Raw genomic sequence first — 23244 nt, 5'->3', positions numbered from 1 at the left:
TCAAGTGAATTCTGGGATGGTTGAATTTGTTTAGCCTATATGACAAAAAATGCTCCAGGGGTACTTAAAATGTGTTAAGATAACACTACTTTAAGGTCTAAATTCACTCATGTGGAAATAAAATTAAATACAGTAATTTCAAAGGAAATTATCAGGATATTCAGATACTGTACAGATCCTGACTATTGATTATACTGTAGGAATGAAGAGAAATCCTTCTGAATTGAGGAGGATCATCTAGAATACTAGTCATGAGAGGAAGACTTCAGATTCAATTTGTAGATTATTAGTACTGATTGTCATAATGAGTCTATTATTTCATGAATATTAGAGTCTTAAGTAAAAGAACAATAAGTTGTAGCATATCAGGCCCAAGCTCGGAAAGTATCTTGAAGATGTACACTGTACTGTATAATAATATTGCTTTGTACTTTCACAGATCTGATCAATCAGTGTTTGTTGTGGAGAGTTGAGAAAATATTTTACCAGATCAAGAATCATTTTTATGTATTGTTCTGCTAAATGCGGTAAATTATGAATTAAACTTAAAAAGCACCCTGGGATAGGTTTCACAATTAAAATCACATATTTGCTGTTTGGTATATCTAATTATGTAACTGGATTTTCAGTTTTCTTTGATTCCAGGCTTATTCTTTACTTTAACATTATTTTCTTGAAGTTTCAATCTTGTCTGTGTAACTCATATGAGCCATGTTTTGTTACTGGTGTGCACATCTTTGATAAGACTAAGAGATGTTCTCTAGATGGCAGGAAAGCATATACAGTCGAATGTGATTTTTTCCCCACTTTGTCTTTTTTTCTTCCTCTTACAATGACAGTCTTGTAGTGTAACTGGAAATGTACCAGCATCATTGTAAGTATGACAATATAGCGTAGCTGCTGAATTTCAGGACTGCCAGAATCGTTGCTGCTTTTCTGTACTCTGTTTTGGATCTTATAATTATACATTCAGACAGAATGTCCTCCTGTTCCTGCAACACAGGGGTGGCTTTATTTGTGCTCACTAGTCCGTAGACAATTTGGGCTGTGAAGTGTTGCAAACCAGCTACAGTATATATATTAAATGACTTGTTAAGGTGCCCATAATGTGTAGAATTCAAAGGATGTAGCTCTCATGCAACTTTTCAGGAATGTGAGCAAGGTTTTAAGTTATAACATCTTGATAGAGCACACCTCTATCATTTAAATCAGATGTTTCTGTTTGAAAATAAAAATGTAATTTTATTTATTTCCTTGTTTACTTCAGCACTATTTCAGATACCTTAAATAATATACATGATATTTATATTATTTTTAAAAGAAATTCTGTGAGGAAATTAAATTTAGAAAACAAGCTCTCAGCAGAGCAAATTGTTGTTAATTGAAATATGTTTTACTACTTATAGTTATACAGTATACTAAAAACTAAAGGTGCAAAACACAAATAAATGCTCTGTTTCCAATACTTCCTGGTTACTGCATATGTAAATGATATATTACAATTAAAATATAAATGAGAAAAATGATAATCACTCTTAGCGATATTGACCCTGTTTTGGAATTGACATTGATGGTAATTCCACCTTTAAGCCTCCTGCCTTTAGCATAATCTTTAATCCATTATATGAAATTGCACACAAAAAAGTATCAGTTATGTCTAATTCATTTTATAAAAAATGCCACCCAGAGAAGAAATTGGAATGTGAATTATACCACATTGTTATGAGTATGTAAACTGTTATAACATTTCATCTGATAGTTTCTTATCACTGAGGTTCAGAAAGCTTTCTGAATTTCTTTTTACAACTTAAAATTCCTTGGTCATCACATTACAGCTTTAAATTCATGCGGTGATGTTATTTAATTCATTTTTTCTTCCTCAACTGCATTGTAAAAGAATACTATTTGGTTCATATTCATGAAAAGTTTCTAAAATGTTTATACCATGTATGTTTAAGCATTCAATAGTGTACAGCAGGACAATGTAATCTTTTTGAATGTGACAGTCCCATAATGTTAAGTACATTATGTAAGTGAAAGAGTTCATAATATTGCCAACATGCCTTGGTACAGAGAGGAGTGCACAGGCATATTGCAGTTGTATCTTGTTGGGAAACACATTGTTTTAACTTAATATATTCTTCTACAAAAGTATAAACAAGAAAATGGGCATTAAAACTCTTCTCATTTTTGCCATTTCATGTAATGCGATTATTTTTAAAAACTGAAGCATTACGTTTACTGCACCTTGCCTTTGAGTATGCATTTTATTATGACATGCAGAAGCTGACCTTGAAAAGAGCAAGTGTTAGATGCAAATCAATTTCTGTAAACACATTCATTTTTGTGATCAAAGTAATACATACTGTATGAATTAGAAACCTGCTGTTCATACTAATTAAGCAATTAACTGGATTGCTTTGCAAGTACAAGCCCTGCTTTTTATTTCTCTTCTAGGTCAATAGAAGGCGAGGTCTTGCACCAGCAGTGTTCCTTGAGAAAGTTAATGTGGGCCTGCCGAGGGAGAAGAAGGAAAAAGCAGTAAGTATGCAGCATGTTTTATTTATAGGAAGGCATCTGGAGCCTTTTTAAACACACAGGGAGCTAATGAACATGATTATGAGAGCCAGAATGTAGTGCAATCCTTAATTTAGTTACAAGAAAAAAAAAAGTGGGTTGTGGAATTAAAACCATGCATTATCTCTGATTTGAACAGCAACAGCTTTATTAATCATATTTTAGTTAAATGTATTGAATGCTAAATATGAAATGATTATTATTTATAACAATTCTCTTTGCTCACTTGTTTTATGTTTTCCTAAGAGAAACATTCTCAAATAATTCTGGTCTGTCCGTATGGATAATGTTACCACACAGTGTAAGATACAGCATGTTTTCATCCTCATTACATCCTGTAAGAAAGGATCGGTTGCTGTAGGACATACTCCCACAGTGCACCATTACATTTTACTCGAAGAGGTTTATCCTGGGACCTGACCCCAGTTTCAAGATCAGTGCCTGTATCAGCAAATAAAGAAGCATTTCTGGATGACTGTCCTTGGCACCACAGAGGTTGTGATTTCAATGAATGATACCAAAATTGTTTCATTTTTTTAAAGAAATAAGAAAGTAAAATGGAAAAAACAATTAGGAAAGTACTGTATATTTATAAAAAGGGATCCCGTTTAACAGTGTTTGAATCTGCCACTTTAGAGTCATTAACCTGTCTATGTGGAACTCTCTTCAACCATTTCGGTCAAATACATTATAAAGGTAGAAATGCTGCATTTGCTGAGTGTCTGGATTGAGTTAGATGTTTTGGTGCTTTTTGAGGAGAGAATCACATTTTTTTGTACAATTTATTAAAAAATGATGCAATGTACTGTAATATTTTTTTCAATGTGGACTTCAAAGTGTAAGATAAGTTATAGTTTATGTAACCAAAATGAAAGAGAATACATAAGTATTTTCAACCTGTAAACTCAATATCTGGTGGAAACAGCTTTGGCAAAAATTATCACAAGTCTTTTTGGTTTCTCTACCAATTTGGCACACTGGCTTGATGTAATTTTAGCTCATTATTTTGGGCAGCTTTGCTCAAATTGCTTAAACTCTCCTTAAGCAGCTTCAGCCTTGTGCTTTGGGTTACTGTACTGCTGAACAGTGTGGAAAAACTTGTAAGAATTTTTTCCTTCTAATTTTTATTAGTTCTTCATTCCAACTATGTTGCCCTCGTGCCTGACAAGCTTCCCAGCCCAAGCTGATGAAAAGCACAACTAGAACATAATTCTGCCAGCATGCCTGACAGTAGGGATGGTGTTGGCTGGTGTTGTGTTGGGCCTTTCACAGTTGTAACACCATGCATTTAGCATTTACTCTGTGGGCTCCAAAATGTCTATACGAAAGTATCCTCACATCCTCTCCATGTCTATTTTGGATGGCATTAGAAAAGAAAAATAGAAAACATGTAAAATAAATAATTTAACTGTCTGCCTCTTATATACAGTAGCTTCAATATAAAAAGTAGGTGTTTTTATTGGTGTCTACATGATAAAATGTGAATCCATAAACTTTAGAATTAAGTGTTTTAATCAGGATTTCGATTCAATTGTGTTGAATACTTTAATGTATAAACGTTGTGTTTTTGCCATGTTTCCAGTTCCTCTGAAGTGCCATGAGCTGCAGTACTATAGCCACCAGCACAGAAGAGCAAGCCCCTGCCGAGAGGGCAGTGTGAGCAGTCTGGCCTTCCAACCCAATTCACAGCAAATGACTTCAGGAGAAAGGGAATAGGTTCAATTTAAAAGTAACTCTTTGTGATTCATCGGAGCTCTGTGGTTTTGCATGGAATTCTACAAAGGCAGACAGTTTCCTTGGTTTAAAACACCAATGCCTGAATGCTTTAAAGATAAATATTTGAGAGACTGGAAGATGAGAAAATCAGTCACTTAACCGTCATTATCTAATTTAATTAATTTCGTTTCATCCTTGGGAAATACAGCAGATTCTTGACATTGTTGAAACCCACTAAAATCCTGAACAATAAATGCAAATATCCTGTATGTGGACATTCAAAGCATCCTCATTTTGGCCACACTGAACCCCAGGTTCACTTACAGTATGATTAGCTTGCATTAAGCACTAGGGTATATTTACTACTGTAGGTGCACAAGTGTATTTAATATAACATATGGATCATTACACATGAATGGTCTTCAAATAAGAACCTATACAGTAAATGCATCTGTGTGTGAAGTCCTTCATGCTGTTGTGAAGTAACTTAAATGTAACTTTAACTTAAAGGTTTGGGCTTGGCCTGTACATACTGTACAGTATCAATGTGCATAATCATGTAAACTGTTTATCATGCACAAACCTATGGTGCTAGTTACTAATCAGCAATGCTATAACCTAGGCCTGGTACCAAATTCTTGCCTTTCTCTTCAAATTTGATCTGTCTATACATTCCAAGTATTTTGGTGTATTCATCTCTTTTAAAGATGACCATGTTCTTGAAACTTTGAGGTTTGCTGTTTACCAAGCTATAAAACTGTTATGTATCTTATTGTGTATGTCATTTACTGTTTATTTCAGCAAATTCTTATAGTACTATTTGTTTTGTACTATTTACAACTGTTTATTAGAAATTGCCACTTACCTAATATTACACTTATTTTGTGCTGCTTCCTTTTACAATATAAACATATGGTGCAACGTGTACAAAGTTTATCAGTATGTATATATTTCATGTTTTTCATGGGAAATCAGTTCTAAAATTGACACTATATTTAAGATTGAAGTATTAAACATTTAAAAACATTTAGGAAGCATCTTATTTCAGCAGAATGTCTTGCCTCTTGCTACTTTGTTAACATAAACTATGAAGTAGGCTTAAATGTTAAAAGGTTTGATGAGTTTAAGTATTCAAATAAACATTGAATGGTTATAAGACAGAAGAAGCTTGGATCAAAAATTAAGTGGGTGGTGCATAACATGAGCTTTATAACCAATACATTATTTTTAAAATCTCAGCTCCTGTTTTCTTATAGGGTTCTTTATCCCTTTACATTGGTATTAAGCATTTATAGGGTGCTTACGAACACTTGCCTTTTCACCTAGAAACAGACTTTACCAACTGAGGACAGTGACATTCATCACATTTCCAAGGTGAGACTAATACTGAGGAGGAAACTCAATAAAAGGTGTTAGGGAACAGTTTATAGTGCAAGTTTATGTGCAGTTATACACACAAGACACACATTGAAAAAACATGCATTGGATTAAGAACATACTGTACAGATTGCCCAGTTTATGAACACAGATTTCCCTTAAAAAATATGTAATATATTGCACATAATGAAAAATCCAGAGAGCATGAACTGATTGAAATTAAATACTGAATTGTGGGCTCTTTATAAAATTGAAAAAGTTTTGTATTTCACAGTCATACTGTAAGCTGTTTGTTTGTTTTTTTCCATTTTTAAAATACTGCACTGTGATACAATTGTAGTATACTTTTAATCACTTGCATGTTTCTATTTCATAAATAATTTGTTTTTCATTTAAGCATTTGGCACAATCAGCGTAGCAGATATCTTATGAATGGATAACTTTATGTATATATAGTATAAATCTACTAATTTAACATAACACTAGAAGGAGAGTTTTTGCTAATACTGGACAGAATGTCAATTTATTTAATGGCATGTCAGTGAGATCCTTTGGAAATCCTTTAGTGCCTTATGGAGGCAGAGAGGGGGCAGACCATTGGATTATGCTTACGTGTTACAATAGTGTCCAATTTCAGATCTAACCAAATACAGCAGGGTTAATTCCAAAGATTTTTAATCCGCTTTGCTCACTTATTCTACAACCATGCTTACCTTATCGAATTAAAATGACTTTTTATGTGTTGGAACTATTTTCATATTCATTTAGTTTAATGTACGTTTTATTTCTAAAAGAAAACCCTTCCTACACATGGAAAAAAACAATGACAAGAACTTGAAAGTTATCCCCTTTGTGCCTTTGGGTTTTTAGTTAAAGGAGCACCATAATACATCTGTATGATGTTTGTCATGATTTTGTCAATCTTACAGCTTTTACTGTATATTGCAACCCAAGGCCTTTCACTGTGTATAAATGTCTAGACATGCAATGTGTGATTACAAAAAGCATTTACTTTTGTTAAGATTAGTAGTAGAGTGAAACTATATGAGCTTTCCCTTGGGTTTATGCTCTGTGTATGGTAGCTTTATTATTAATACTTGTATTTAATTGTAAATACGCAAACAATTATCTTGTTAATACAAATGTATTTTTGTATTTTAAGATGTATTGATTTCTGTAATATTTGTAAAAATTGTAAAAAAATTAAATTTAGTAGAAAAACATTGCAGCATGAATTGTTTTATTTTTCTTTACTAGAAGCACACACAGCATTTTTAAATATTTTTCAGGCAAAGGTACATTTGTGGTATTTTTAATAATTGTCCACAAAATTAGCCCTCCTCAGTACTACCAGTTAAACTTTGAATAACCCATACATTTATATTTTTTTTGCTTACTTTATGGTGTATTACATCTGGAGACAAAATAATTCTTATTAGCAGTTTATGACTTAAGGAATATAAACTACTGTATTTACAAAAGACCTCAATCCTAATGTTTTTCATTTCAGTTTGTTACGCATTTTAATAGTCGCCCTAGTCAATTAGCCAATGAACCTGGAAAAGATTAATGTATGAGCTGAAAATGTGCCTAAGAAAAAAAGTGGGATTTTATGTACATCCTCTTCAATTATATCCCTTTAAATACAGATACATTATTAGATGTCATTGTGTCAGTCCAATAGCATCTATTCATGTCTAGAGACAAAACAACCTTTTTCTTGTTAAGGAACATGAGACAGCTTACTGTACATCTAGCCTATTTGGTTGCTACTAAAACATTTCTTTAAAAACACTAGGGTATCAGCTTTTACAACATGTTTGGGTGGCTTGTTCCAGACCTCCATTCCTTTGTGCTAAAACTACCTGCTTATCTCAGTTCTAAATATACTTGTATATTTGTGTATAAATATACCTTTATTCTGTACTGTATAGTGAGGCTTCTGATCCAAAACTACTTCCTTCCAATCTGTTGCTGCACTGAAATGAAATGAGTGTACCTACTGGTGTGTGGACCCTTTCCAAAGATGTCCAACTTTCTAATTGCAGGTGATGTGTAATATTTAACAAAAATGTGAATGCTCAAACTGAACACTCTTAAGGGTGAAAAAATGAAAAGAAAATGATTTTGGATAGGGGTAAATGGTGTACTTTTACATTGGAACAATTCATCTTCCATTGGAATGGAGTATCTGGTGCATGGAAGTAATTCTGCATCAGCAGCCTTGCTATACAGCAGAGAATACAGGTATAGAACAACAAGAACCAAGATTCAAGATTTCTTTATTTGCCATATACAACAAGTGTGTTGGAATGCTTACTTGTTTGGCTGTACCAAATAACATTAGAGAAAAAAACAAAAAATAGGCACAAATGACAAACAGACTTGGACAATAAATTTAGACAATAGATGTTATAATACAGCCAAGACAGGATACAGTGCAAACAGTGCCGTACCTTAAAGTGCAGGTGCTAATATATGCAGGTGCTAATTTGAGCTGTTTAAGATGCAGACTGCTTGGGGGACGAAACTGTTTTTGAATCTATTCGGCAGTGTTCTTATACTGCGATACTTCTTATAACAAGGAGATCACTCCTTAACAAAAAGAATGTTCCCCTACACACACACCCTTCTCCATTCCTTGCTTAAGAAAAGCGTGTAACTTGAGACAGCTTGGCTGGGAGATACACTAGTCAAACAGCATGTCCTGTTGCTCACTGAGGGATATCTTTTTGAAAGGACTGGAAAACCAGGCTTCTTCCCTTATTACCTTGTACAACAGTCATTATTTGCTGTACTGTACAGTATATGATTGTTATTATACTATTATGATTAGAGTAAACATATTAGATGTGTGCTCTAGTTTTAATATTTGTGCTTTTCGTTATTTAAATGACAAGTTTCAATACATTAAATGTAACGAACATAATGAACTTTTTTTAAGTACTGCACAGTCATGTAGTAAAACAGTGAAGTGCCTTACAGGCCTGGTTACGTCAGCTTTAGCTTGACTTGCTTAAAAATGTGAGATAACATAACAGCCTGTGGTCATTGAGAGTATGAGTGGAATAATTCTGCTTTAAATCAAGTTTTTTAAAACTAATTTATTAGTAGTGTTATTTCTGTGGTGTATGTTATGTTAAAAGTATCTTTGGCTGTGAATCACTGAAATGGGTCTCGGAAGTCAAGCCAAGAACCTTTGTAATAGCAGCTACGTGTACATCTACTGTATGTCAGCCTTTAAAATGCAGAAGTCTTAATTAAAGATAATAAAAGTCACAGTTCCTCCAGCATTTATTCTTTGTCCAGTCTCTTTCCTCATCATTTTAATATAACTTAAACGCAATAGATTTTAAAACATCCTTTTTTATTGCCTTATTTCAGCAAAAAGCTTTTGACAGTAAATTTTATTTTTTTCTATACCATCATTGAGCCACACTAACAAAGCCTGACTAGTTCAATTGACCAGTGTAGAAGAAAAAATTAACCGCATGCTGTTTGCTTGGACAGTAGTAACACGACTCTCTAAGGATAAAGCTATTAATCAAAATGGGTGGATATTCCTGTACTAAAGCCTACAATGCAGTACCACGTTTAAAAGCTTAAAAAATGTGTGGCGCACGCTAAAGGCAAAACTACAGCAAGTGCTGATGGACAGCTCCCAGTGTATTCCGATATAACTATGTGAGACAACCAGCGATGTGTTTTGCGTTTGCAATGACAGATCGTTGAGGTTTGAGTCATCTTGGCGTTGTAATTTAACCAGTCATCAGCTGTGAATAAAGACTGGTGCAGACAATGCTAAAAGTACGCAGTAGCAAGACGTTTTACTTCCGTGTCAGTGGAGATGCCTTACATCTACAGTAGTATTTGCCACCGCTACATACGTATAAACTCACATCCACCTTGCAACTTTACGGTTGGGGCTTATTTTAAAAGAAGGCGTTTTTAATCGTTCACGACCATAAGCTTTTCATCCAGATTGAAATTCTTGGTTGGTAAATGAAGACACCTGCATGCTATGGGTATAATTGCATTAGTCGATTAAGGATTATTCATTGAATTAAGTTTTTGTTGTTATTTTTTATCATTCGTGACCATCCATGTGCTTGTAAACGGAGTCGTCTGCAAAATGAGGAAACGGTTTTCTGGACCATGGGTATACATCTTTTAACCGTTGTCGTGCTTTGTTCCTGCTCACTGCAGCATCCTTTTCTGTTAACGACAGGTTCTGCGCTTCAAAGAACTGGGAAAATATTTTATTCTGCAACTGTTTTAGTGCGTGGAGCTGCTTTTTAATTTAGCTAATTGGCCATGTTCTTGAACAATCGATAGACTGTTGCAAAGCGGTTGATGTATAGCAACTACGTTCTCCAGCTGGAGCCAGACTTCGGCGCAAACTGGTATTTTTCCCTCGAGTTGCGCTGCTCCAGAGGATCAGTGCATTGCAGTACTCCTTTGTAATCGCCAAGGTCGAACAGGAATACTGGATTCGCTGTCTTTATAAATCAAATTGCAGCTATTTGTGATTGGTTCTCAGCTGGCGGTAGCGGTGACCAGAGGAGCGTGTTTTATTTTTGGAGCTGATCAAATTTACCGCATTGCTTCTTTTTCATTTATGGTTAGCGTTTCCTGATCGGATTTGGATTTTCCGTCTGTTGACTCGCATTGGGATGGCTGAGCGTAGGAGAAACTGGAATAAAGAAGATGACTTGCCAGTTTACTTGGCCAGACCAGGTACCACTGCACAGACCCCGCGGCAAAAGTCATGGGGAATGTTTGCTTCTGTGGAGGGGGCCTACGAGAACAAGACCATAGATTTCGATTCTTACAGCGTAGGGAGGAAAGGGAACCGTACCCCGAGGAGTGGAAGCCGGGAGATGCTGGAAGGGGACAATTTCAGCGAGACAGCTAGTGATGTGAGCGAGGTCTCCGGCTCGATTATCAGTTCCCCCAGCGACAGGGACGATAAGACCCTGGGAGTGGAAATTAAATATCCAGCTGGCAAGGAGTTACTACAGGGACAGGAAAATGGAAAGGTAGGATACAAATCCATTACTCTAGGACTTAAAAGCATAAATCCTACTCATACTGTATACTGACCATGAAAGATTGCATGTACTGTGTTATCATAACTGTTTCTCACGTGTTCTTTAAAACCCCGCTCTTTATTTATAACCAACAGAAAACGTAATGATACGATTAATATAAAATTCATTCATATTTAATTTGTTGCTTTTTTTTCAATACAACAAGAAACACTGTTTTAAAAAAGTTCGCATTTGAGCTATTACCTAGTATGGCTTTGGCATTTGTAAACCAAGACAGCTGTGGTTTATTTTTTTAACTTCACCTTACTTCAGGCACAAACAAGGTTTTCGGAGTATTATCGCTGGTTCCATCCTTATTGCCGAAATGAAACTGTTTGGTATTGATGCAGTACGGACGCATCGCTTAGCGTCTTCGTACGTTTTTTTTTCCTGACCCTGCTTGGATAGTTTGAAGCAATGTGAAGGTTTTGATATCACAAAATAATTGCTTCTTGCTGCTTAATCTAATTAAGAATTTTGGTCTGTGATATGGCTTCAAATGTTTTAGAGAACTAGAAGCCATTATACCTACTTTATGAAGATACAGATGTTTTGGTTTTGTGTTAGAAAACTTTTTAATGCAGTAATTCACATTGATTAATTAGAAACTATAAAAAATGCATGGTAGAGTAGCTTCAATTGACTTTAACGTAAGATTGTGAGAATGCCTGTTTAACTTTTGAGACACAGTGTTGTAAAAGCGTACATACAGTATGTGCAATTAACTTAAAAGACTATTGAAGCAGACAAGGCGTTTCTTTGTCTTCCAATTTGGTAGCACGTAGTATGGTGTGAAAAAATCTGCATGCATTTATTCATACAAAGGCCACAGCATGATACCAAGTGCATGGATTTCAAGTGTAGTATTTTGCTGTCTCGTTTTTTAATGGAAAAAAAATTGTAAGATGCAATAAACATCTTTAGATTATTATTTCGTTGGATGAATTCATTTTCACATACAGCATGACAGCATGCACGTACAGTATACTGTACTTCCATACACTTTCGACACTCTAGTTTCTCTTATTTGTTAAAGGCCTTGTGTATTTTGTACGTGTTAATGACCTTTTAGATTACTAGAATAATTTAAAGCTTGTAACACTGCAATATTAAGAACTGAAAAAAGCTGATGAGATTTTCTGTATTACAGTACTTTCCTCAATTAAATATCTGTGGCTACAATAATATACTGATTCCTTTTGGTGGAGTGAGCGTTTCAGTTTAAACGCAATCTTCAGTTACATTGCAGGCTACAGTATATGCTTAACGATGTTTTCAGAGGTACGTCAAATTCACAATACCAATCAGATCAAGTCAGCTATTTACTCATACTTTGGTGGCAACAAGATAACAGAAGTGTTCAATACTGCTATTTTAGTTAACCATGAAGGAAAAAGATACCTAAAATTCAAAATGAAGTCTTGATCTACAGAGGTATTTTAAACTGGGTTTAGAAGCTACAGTATTACCATTTTATAGTAGTACAGTAGCTGCCGTACTGTACTGTACAGTATGTCGACTGTCTCCTTTGCCCCTCGCAAACGTTCAGGTTTTATGATGCAGAGGGCGCTACAGCCCTTAGTTGGAGCTCTAGAAACTGTAGCAACTCCCCGTAGGGAGATTCGTCCATCTATTATTTGCTACATAAAGGTGGCAGATTTACTGATCATAGTGAAAGTGGGTCTAAAAGGATCTGGTGATTTCTTTAAAAAAAATTCGATCGTTATCTTGAATCCTGCAAGAATGTCTGTGTCCGGGTATCAAGGAAAGAAAAGTATCCCTCACATAACGGTAAGAAAATACTGTATTAGGCGTTGCTTCTCTAATGTATTTAATAACCACCGTGTCTTTATGTTGTACTGAGATGTAATCTCTGCTGGTGATAGTGAAAGCTTCGTAGGTGATATGACGCTACATAATGATGCGTTTTGGTGATGCCAGATGAAAATTGAGAACGGAAAACAAAATAATAGGAAAAAGGGGAGAAATGCATTAGACAGCTATGGCGGCTCGTTGAGGGCGAAGCTGGGAACTGACAAATGTGTACTGCCTTGACAGAAAATGGCAGGGAAAAAAATCGCAATTATTGGTTAAAATTGTTAAACACAATTCTGGAGTTGTGGTAAAAAGGTTGATCTATAAGATGTTTGCGTGCATATCATTCCGTTATTCGCCATCTGTCTATTATTATTGCTGTGCAAGAGCGATCTAAAAATGATAACTGAATTGGGGTCCTCAATGCAATTTCCAAATATTTAAAATGAAACAAAAACTGTGTCCTACCACGACAAGTTGATGTAAATCAGTAGATGCGTCGTGTTTTGTTGCGTGGGTATCATTGCTATTTTAATGCATTTCGCCGAATAACACATTCCAGTTAGGAGATCAAACGCGCTGGATAATCGAGAATTAAAACAGACAAAAGATGGAAGGAGATCAGCCCATCTTCGAATCACTCGTTGTGTCCCAGAATAAAGTACTAAAAAAAACATTTATGTTCCTGCACATTTGAAATGTGTGCAATGAGCAAAGGATAGTGAGGTGACACTCATTCTTCCCATTGACAGGGATGGCTGTGGCAAAGACAACACCTTTGGCTTCTATTAATAGAACAATAGCTTGGTAATACAGTCAAGGTTTGTAGATTGAAATTGTATGAATGCTGGGCAGGAAATCACCTGGCAGGAACCAGTGTTGAAACTGTTCTCCATCAAGTATTTTAATGCATATTGATATATTATCCAAGTCTTTAGAATTATGGCTATTGCGAATAATCACAATTGCACGGGATATTACCGGGAATTCAAAAGTAAATGAGTAAAATGTGAATGTAAAACAACAAACATTCTGTTGATGATAGAATGTTTTAACTCTAAATGATTTACTTAATAACCTGATATTATTATTGATATGCATACCAATATGCACATTTTAATAAAAATTCAATCAACCATGTCAATTTCATTTTAATTATTGAATTATTCAGTGTACTGAAATAGGTTGTTTTTTTAAGTTAATTTCATACATTATTGAAAATTCTGTACATAATAAAATTCTGTACAATAATGCAGGTTTTCCTGTAATGACCTATTTTCAAAACCTACAATGTTCTAGCTCCCAGTTGCGTTTCTGGAATGCCATCTGCATTATTTAAGTTATATGCTAGACTATGTTTTGATTGAAACATCAATGCTTACCCTTTCTTCTTCCCACAACATGCAAACGTTGTGCTGCATGTCCAATAGAATAGACAGCTCCTTTCAAAGCTTTTCAGGCACTACTGTAGGTGCTAAAAGATGAATGACGGTAACCATGGAAACTGAAATTGCTCCAATCTGTTTGTAATGTGTAGGGACAGTTTGTGTTCATACTGTTATGTTGCTGTAGTATTTTACTTTTGGTATGCGCCAGACAAAAGATGAAATAACCTTTTTTTTGCATTCAGTATCTCATGTGCCAGCCTTCCTCTCTTTAGTGGTCAGCCTAGTCTATTTTCTCATTTCATATACTGTATTACCGTTAGTTTTTCTTAAAGATGAAACAGTTTCTTATTTCCATCTAGTTGAACAATTGGTCTTCATCATGCAAAAGCATTGTGCTTCTTAATTGGACCTCATAATGTAGGTCTGTTGATATTTGCCCCCCCCCCCACAAGCAATAGTGTATATTAAGTTTATATTAACAGCTTATTGACATTTGGGTTTTTCAGCAAAAAAAAAAAGTACTTTTGGTGTAAGAACTAATATGCGGATAGTTTTCATTCACAAGTGGCTTTACCTGTCATTGCCATTATGGCTGAATAAAAAACTTTATACTGTATATAGAATAAACTAACACTCATTAGTGTACTCTGCAAGAGGAAGTACAGTAGGACTGTAGAAAGTAGTTGCCAGAAGTTCAGCACTTCTTACATTAAGCATGATTAAACCCAATCAAATCTAGAAGGTGTTACAAATGTGTTATCCTTGAAGTTGCATGTAATTGTAGATAAAGCAGAGCCCATTTCCCTCAAAAGCTCAAAATATGAATAATATTTATATTGTGCAAAAGAAGCCTGCAATTTTGTTTAATAAATGTTGTCCATTACAGTAACTCTTTTGTGGAAGTTACAAGTCTTAATGAAACTTACCTAGTTATATTTTAATCATCGTGGACAGAATTCTATTAGTTTACAGGAAATGTCAATCCATATATGACTTTTTTTAGGAAGATTTACTTTTAGGAAGACATCAGCAAATGTCTTTATCAATCCAGATGTGCGCTTCAAGATGAACTGGTAACAGCCCCATTTCATATAAGCAATAATACGGTTCACTGAAATAGTATAAGCCATTAAGTTACAATCCACATCCCCACTTTTTTTCTTACATCAAAATGCACAGACTTTCAATTACAAGATTTCCTCCTTCTGTTGTACATAAAAAAACAATTTCTGTTTTTTGATATGGTGGAATACAGATAATAGACTGAAACAAATGACTGAGGTCATACTGAAATATTGGCGACGCCTTTATTATTGTTTTGGTTGTATGGACTCTCTGTCCAATCGCTCTCGAATCAAAGCTGTTGGTCTGAAGCTGAATTAAGAAATGTTTCCTAAGCCTTTTGTCTTAGTTCAGGAGCCATGTAAGTCTTTCCATTAAATCCCTAGCAGTCCTGATTAAGGGCAGCTTTGCTCTCTATAACCCTCCTTCTCTCTAGCCCTTTTAATGTACACTCCATTAGGGATTTGTGAAATAAAGTGAAACACTTGAATTGCTTAAAAATTTATATACAGTAAAACCATTTATACAGAGTGCATTTGGGTGTTTCTTAGTATAATTGTAAAAATCCTACTGAGTACTGAGTTTTTGCATGCTAAGTAGAAACATGTAAGGATTTCTCACCAAGACAATCTTGGTAATATTGAAAACGCTCTCATATTTTCTTCTTGGCTAAGGTAATGAATCAGGAGTTATGCTGAGTTTCTCTTTACCAGGGCAGTAGTCGAGTTAGAAAGGTAAAAAACCCTTAAAAACATAACAGATTAAGGGGATTTCTACCTATTGTTATATTATTGTGGAGAGTAATTTCAAATAATTTGTAATATTAACTCACAGTAATACAGTACTTGCTATTCATGTAACGTTACTGCGTGCGTTTTACTCTGGATTATATGGATGCCACAGAGGAGTCCTGACGGATGGTGTTATGACTGCCATTGTGCTACAGCACTAAAGGCAGTAGTTATCATGGTGTGTGAGTGACAAAAGGATTATAGCAATAATGGTCAATGGATTGAGTTTCTGTTCATAATAATGGAGTGTATTTTATACTGTATATTTTGTTTTAAATTTTAAAATGCAAGAGCCTCTCACAAAAGAATAGTTCTCATTGAGTAGGTTTTAATATATGCAAATCGGTGAATTAAAATGCACATTTTCACTATGACCCAAGGGATCTCATAGCCATATTATCACAGTGTGTGGGAAGTGGGGGTTTAAAGTTGAGAAACGTTGCATATAATATTTTAAGGAACAACAGCTCTCTGAATTTGTCACACACATGACACAAAAATATCACTTAGTATGTAATGTCTATGCTTATGTCACGAATCGCACACGGGCATGAGGAACTGAAAGATCACCTGGCTCACCTCCCCTTCCATATGCCTACCCTGGAGAGCTTTGTTTCTTTGGTCATGGAGATTGATGTCTGCCTTCAGCAACATAGGACCGAACACCTCCCGCTCCGCTCTGCCTCTCCGGCTACACCATCCACTCCCTCCCCCTCTAGTCTTTCTCCAGAGGAGCGGAGCCACCAACTCTCTGAGGGGCGCTGCCTCTATTGTGGGGCTTCAGATCATCTCAGAGCTTCCTGTCCGGTGCGACCCCCTGGCTCCACCCATCCCCCTGCTAAGGTCAGTATTCTCTCACTCAACTCTTCCGTGTCTGGGCTGTCCCTCCCTGCTACTCTTTCCTGGGGCGGGTCTCAGGAATCTCTCCTGGCTTTCATTGACTCAGGTGCAGCAGGCAACTTTCTAGATTCGGGACTCGCCGCCTCTCTGAAGATTCCCCTGCTGCCTGTTTCCCCTCCCATCCGCATCCAGTCCATTGATGGCTCCTCCCTCTCTCCAGGATTGGTTGAATGGCAGATGATCCCTCTCTCCCTGCATATTGGAGCCACCCACCAGGAAGTTATTCAGTTCCTCCTTCTCCACTCTCAGTCACTCCCACTTATTCTTGGTTTCCCTTGGTTACAGCTACACAATCCCCACATTTCCTGGTCTGAGAGAGCCTGGAGCCTGGGGACCCCACTGCTTAACTCACTGCTGCCAGTTCCCCATGAAACCTCCTGTTGCTCAGATCTCTCACGTCACCTCCTCTGATATTCCCCCCTCTTATGCCGACCTTCACATTGCTTTTAGTAAATGTAGGGCCCTCTCTCTTCCCCCTCATCGTCCTTACGATTGCACTATCGATTTAGTTCCTGATGCTTTACCACCTAGAGAGCGTGTTTATCCCCTCTCGTTGGATGAATCCAAGGCTTTGGAAACTTACATTCAGGACTCCCTGCAGTCTGGCTTCATCCATCCGTCCTCCTCACCTGCCTGTGCTAGTTTTTTTTATTTCTTAGAAGGATGGATCTCTACGACTGTGTGTTGATTATTGCGGTTTCAACGAAATCACCATTAAGAATTGCTACCCTCTGCTGCTCATTCCTGCGGCATTGGAGTTCCTTCGGGGTGCAAAGATTTTTTTCCAAACTCGAAATTCGTGGAGCATACAACCTTATCCGCATCCACGAGGGGGATGAATGGAAGATGGCTTTTATCACCACTCACTGCTATTACAAATATCAGGTCATGTCCTTTGGTCTTGCCAACGCTCCGGCTGTCTTTCAGAACTATATGAATGACATTTTCCGGGATTTTATTCACCAGTACGCTCTCGTCTACTTGGATGATATTTTAATTTATTCCAGTAGCCCTCAGGAACATGTCACTCATGTCAGGGAGGTCCTAACCTGTCTCATTAAGAACAGTCTTTATGCCAAGCTGGAAAAATGCACTTTCCATGTTTCGACTATTCAATTCCTGGGTTATGTCATCTCCCCTCTTGGTATTGGGATGGACCCCTCCAAGACAGCTGCCATAAGGGACTGGCCAACCCCCCGGAACTTTAAGCAGGTCCAGCGTTTTCTCTGATTTTCCAGTTTTTACAGCCATTTCATTCGGAACTTCAGCACAATCGCCGCTTCTATCTCTGCCCTCACGTGTAAGGGTCCTACTCTGGGCAAATGGACTGACGAGACTGATCGTGCCTTTCTGCGCCTCTTCACCACGGCCCCTCTCCTTCGTCATCCGGACCCCTCGCTGCCCTTTGTCCTGGAAGTCGGGGCTGTCCTTTCCCAGCGCCACGGGGATCGCAGTACTCTCCACCCCTGTGCCTTCTTCTCTAGGTGTCTCTCCCCGGCGGAGGTTAACTACGATGTAGGAGATAGAGAGCTTCTTGCCATCAAGCTCGCCCTGGAAGAATGGAGGCATTGGCTGGAGGGAGCCCAACATCTGTTCACCATCCTCACGGACCACAATAACCTGTCCTACAGATGCAGCCATTCAAAATGGGTGAGGTATTTCGCGGCATACCCCGGTGGGCGTGTCACAGTATCACGCAGTATCACGCGGTATCACGTGTGTCACGTGTGTCACGTGACTAACTATCCGGCGTCGCCTTGTAAAACCGCCAGGGGGAGCTTAACCTCTCATGTACAGCATTTGAGCCTTTAATTTGGAACTGTGTATTACAGCATGTTAATCATCAGTCATTAAAATGTTGGTATATATTATGAAAGCAAGATTGCTCAGTTGGACAGAAGTACACAACCTACCTTTATCAGAAATATTTATGCATCAAAGCCTTTACTGAAGATATTACTAATAGTATTAATAATGGATGACTTTGGACAAGCTGTATACTCAAAGTATAATTTCTTTAGCACATTTGTACAAGCACTTGGAATCTGTCCAAGCCATACTTTGTCAGGCATTTTGTTTTACTTCAACGGGGCATAAAAACTTCCTTGCTTTTAACAGGGCGTTTCATAATTTCTAGCTACGAAAATGATTTAAAATGCGACACCTATCATTCAACTAGAGCTTAAAATATCACAAGGAAAAATACACACCGGTATTCCATTTCTCCCTAAACATTGTAAGCTTCGAAGTCTTTAACTAACGTGAAACCGGAGTCAACAAGCATACTTTTAGAATTTGATTAAAAGGGAATATAATATGGAATCGCATATCTCAATAATTTAATAACGGTATGATTATATCCGTGTACTGCGGCAGAGCTATGTAGGGCTGTTTCGCCTGCCTGATCATGTGAGCTCCCTTGTAGCCTACTGGTCTAGGTGCGTGACCACCAGCTGGTAGGTTGGGTGTTCGAATCCAGCTGGTACTGGACTTTTCATTTTCATTTTTATTTATTTATTTTTTAATCGCGTAACATAAACATATTACCGTATGCAAACTGTACTGTATACAGTATGTATATGTATATTTAATGTCTTAACTGTGCCCGTTTAATTGAATTTAAAAAACATATTTAACACGAACATTAAGCTGCTTACATCTTCCGCCTGAGAACAGTCACCCGTTGCTACCCAACGCAGAATGGTGATTGGCTGACACCATCTGACACCCCTCTGATTGGAGAAAAAAGACGTGCTGGTGTGCTATACCAGGAAGAGGATTTCTTTCCATTCAAAACGTGTATTTTAAAAGTTTAAGAAGTAAAAACCTTACAGCGTACACAGATTTCTAAACTGATCAGGATCGTTATCTTTGTCTTATGCATAATAATGTTCACCGCTCTGTCCAGCAAATTAATAATAAACTTTATTTTATATAGCGTTTTAAACGAATAAGAAATTAGATTGCTCATAAACCTAATCACTTGCTTTTTCTTTTTATTTAGGCTCAGATTTCAACTATAGATCGTATTATTAATAACCATAATAACAACCAACCAACAAAAACAACCATATAAACATAATGGTGGTGCTGGACCTTCCAGTTTTATTTATTTATTTTTTAATCGCGTAACATAAACATATTACCGTATGCAAACTGTACTGTATACAATCTTAACTGTGCCCGTTTAAGTATTGAATATTCATATCTAATTTTACCACTGAAGGGAAATCTTAACATAAACATACAGTATATGGCTGGTCTCGGTACTTTAAAGAAAAAAATACGCACCAGTATTCCATTTCTCCCTAAACATTGTAAGCTTCGAATGAAACCACTAAATAAAGACATAAATATAGAAATCTTAAGATTTGTTTTATTTAATGTTGGTAGCAGGATGAACTGTCAGAGTGTATATTTTGTCGCAAAGTTGCTACAAGATGTTAACAGTGAAAAAGGTATTTAGAAATGAGTTATTTCAAGATGAAAAAGAAAACATACACGAAACATGGTTTCATTACGACCAGAATCGTTCTTGAGATATTTTTAACTTGATTTACAGTATTTGAGAGGTATGTCTTAACACCGATACTACAGTGCTTAAGTACTGCTCACGTATATGTTTCTAGGTTTATATTATGCATTTCATACGGTCAAATTACTTTTGAGCAACTAATAAGAAGCGCGAAACGGTATGCGTTTTACTTTCGTTTTGTGCTGGGACCCGTGGATTGATTAGAGATATCAAGTACATACAAGTCATTTTTTAAATGTTGTAGTTCGTCTTGAAAAAATGTTACGAGTACATCATCTATCAACAATTACACAGGTTCTGTTTCCATATTGCGGATTTTGGTTAGGTACAGTATTATCAAATCCACTGGCGCTGTGTGTTACTTTACTGAGTCCCAATCTGTGATTGAAACCTGTAAAACCGGTTTAATTCGTCACAGCCAGCACTCTTCAGGTGTGAGGGTCTTCTGAATGAAATGCTAAAATGTTTGTGTATATTCTAATGGTAGTGGGGGCAGGGTGTGTGGGAACAGGTTTGTTCTTCACACCTGAAACATTTTCTCTGAAAGGATTTTCTTCGAAGTTTAACCGATCTTGTTACAGCATGTTACAGTTTACTATTATTAACCATATTCATTTTAAGTGCTTAATGTAAAATCTTGTAAAAATATATTTTCATTGTTCAAATATACATTAATATACATTAAGTCTGACTATCATATAATAAGTTAAATACAAAACTAAAGAAAAAATAGGGTTAAATATAATTCAAAATATTTTGCTAACAATGTTAACTGTTTATGAATAATAAAATGTATTAACTAAGGAGTAGGATGGCACAGTTGTTAGTATGTTTTTTGTTTTGTTTCTTTTTCATAAATACAACAGTAGTACCTGATGTCTCAGTGGCTTTCAAAATTAAATTATGCATGCAAACCTGTGAACTAGAAAGATAACTAAGATTTTAATACTAATTAAATGACCGCGGGCACTTCCCACCCCCCCCCCCTACATTCTCAAAGTAGAACAGACTAACCTTCTAATGAAAGACAGTCCACCCCCCACGGACAGTAAAAGTGCCCACAGGCACTTAAACTTAATATGGTCAGTAACGGTAAACAGTAACATGGTAAGAAGGAGCACGTACAAACGTTTTCGAAATAACCACATGTAAGACTCTGATCCTAAAAATGTTTAGGGAGAAAGTGGAATACTGGTGTGCTTCCAGAAGAATCAGTATGGCTCAGAGATTAAATAAAACTTCACAGACATTAACGAAGAGCATAACGCGTGTACTGTATACACTGCAAGTACAACCCAACTCTCTGCAGGAGTGCTGGCTGTGACGAATTGAACCGGTTTCACGGGTATTTTCAAAGTAGGAGGCGAGATTTCCAGCGAAAGACACCCCCCCCCCCCTCAAAAACCCAGTAAATACAGTACTTACTAGTTAAAGGCTAGGCTCTCGACTACGGCGAAAGGAACCCTTCTTTCATTAGAAGACAATGAACATATTTTAGCCCTGAATGAATTAATAGCAAACATGGTTTACATAAAAGACATTTTTCCAAGAAAGTTTAGCCTTTGTCACTAATGAAACCACTAAATAAAGACATAAATAGAAAAATCTTAAGATTTTTAAAATACATGACTTTGCTAAAATTTATTTGAAAATAAAAACAATTACAACCGCCAGGGGAGAGAGAGAACAGGGGAGGGATGTTGGTTTTGCATAAGGGGCGGGGCTATGGAAAGTAGGTATGTTTGGGAATGTGTAGTTACATGTTCTGGCTGTTTGTGAATTATCGTTGTTGAGTATGGAGTGTTGAGGTATTGATTTTGTGTAATGCTTTATGTTGAAAATTGAGGTGGATTTTGTTTATGATAAACAGGATAAACTGGGATGGGAGGAAGGTTTGGTTTTGCATAAGGGGCGGGATTATGATAATTGGAGGACTTTGCGAGAGTAAAATGGTTTGATTATTTGATTTTGTATTGTGGTTGTTATCTATGTTTTTGGTTGGTATTATGTTTATATGGTTGTTTTTGTTGGTTGGTTGTTATTATGGTTATTAATAATACGATCTATAGTTGAAATCTGAGCCTAAATAAAAAGAAAAAGCAAGTGATTAGGTTTATGAGCAATCTAATTACTTATTCGTTTAAAAAGCTATATAAAATAAAGTTTATTATTAATTTGCTGGACAGAGCGGTGAACATTATTATGCATGAGACAAAGATAACGATCCTGATCAGTTTAGAAATCTGTGTACGCTGTAAGGTTTTTACTTCTTAAACTTTTAAAATACACGTTTTGAATGGAAAGAATCCTCTTCCTGGTATAGCACACCAGCACGTCTTTTTTCTCCAATCAGAGGGGTGTCAGATGGTGTCAGCCAATCACCATTCTGCGTTGGGTAGCAACGGGTGACTGTTCTCAGGCGGAAGATGTAAGCAGCTTAATGTTCGTGTTAAATATGTTTTTTAAATTCAATTAAACGGGCACAGTTAAGACATTAAATATACATATACATACTGTATACAGTACAGTTTGCATACGGTAATATGTTTATGTTACGCGATTAAAAAATAAATAAATAAAAATGAGAAGTCCAGTACCAGCTGGATTCGAACACCCAACCTACCAGCTGGTGGTCACGCACCTAGACCACTAGGCTACAAGGGAGCTCACATGATCAGGCAGGCGAAACAGCCCTACATAGCTCTGCCGCAGTACACGGATATAATCATACCGTTATTAAATTATTGAGATACGCGATTCCATATTATATTCCCTTTTAATCAAATTCTAAAAGTATGCTTGTTGACTCCGGTATCACGTTAGTTAAAGACTTCGAAGCTTACAATGTTTAGGGAGAAATGGAATACTGGTGCGTATTTTTTTCTTTAAAGTACCAAGACCAGCCATATACTGTATGTTTACGTTCCAAAATTAATATCGTTTATGGCCTTCACACGCGTTACAGTATGCTCCTATTCTTTTTATGCTCAGCT

General features: G+C 36.5%; 2 protein-coding genes across 8 annotated transcripts in view; both read left to right on the top strand.

The window, feature by feature from the left end:
* Positions 1 to 6893, top strand: part of LOC148677956 (uncharacterized) — a 46637-nt gene extending 39744 nt beyond the window's left edge. For all 5 annotated transcript variants that reach the window (XM_088628855.1, XM_088628879.1, XM_088628870.1 and 2 more), the window contains 2 exons: positions 2458 to 2541; positions 4160 to 6893. In XM_088628855.1, the coding sequence (XP_088484981.1) occupies positions 2458 to 2541; positions 4160 to 4168 (93 nt within the window). In that variant the 3' untranslated portion in view covers positions 4169 to 6893. The remainder of the gene's footprint in view (positions 1 to 2457; positions 2542 to 4159) is intronic.
* A 2597-nt stretch (positions 6894 to 9490) lies between these two features.
* Positions 9491 to 23244, top strand: part of LOC148677955 (dihydropyrimidinase-related protein 1) — a 60381-nt gene continuing 46627 nt past the window's right edge. Inside the window, exon 1 of one of the 3 annotated variants that reach the window (XM_088628826.1) lies at positions 9491 to 10709. In XM_088628826.1, the coding sequence (XP_088484952.1) occupies positions 10344 to 10709 (366 nt within the window). In that variant the 5' untranslated portion in view covers positions 9491 to 10343. Of the gene's footprint in view, positions 10710 to 12340; positions 12552 to 23244 lie in introns of those variants that run through there. The other 2 variants (XM_088628827.1, XM_088628836.1) reach the window with 2 other exon arrangements.

This window comes from Lepisosteus platostomus, chromosome 1 (genome assembly GCF_059453375.1).
Source record: "Lepisosteus platostomus isolate fLepPlt1 chromosome 1, fLepPlt1.hap1, whole genome shotgun sequence".
In the NCBI taxonomy this organism is placed as follows: domain Eukaryota; kingdom Metazoa; phylum Chordata; class Actinopteri; order Semionotiformes; family Lepisosteidae; genus Lepisosteus; species Lepisosteus platostomus.
Note: the sequence above shows the minus strand (reverse complement) of the source record. Positions and strands in the feature narration are given on the sequence as shown.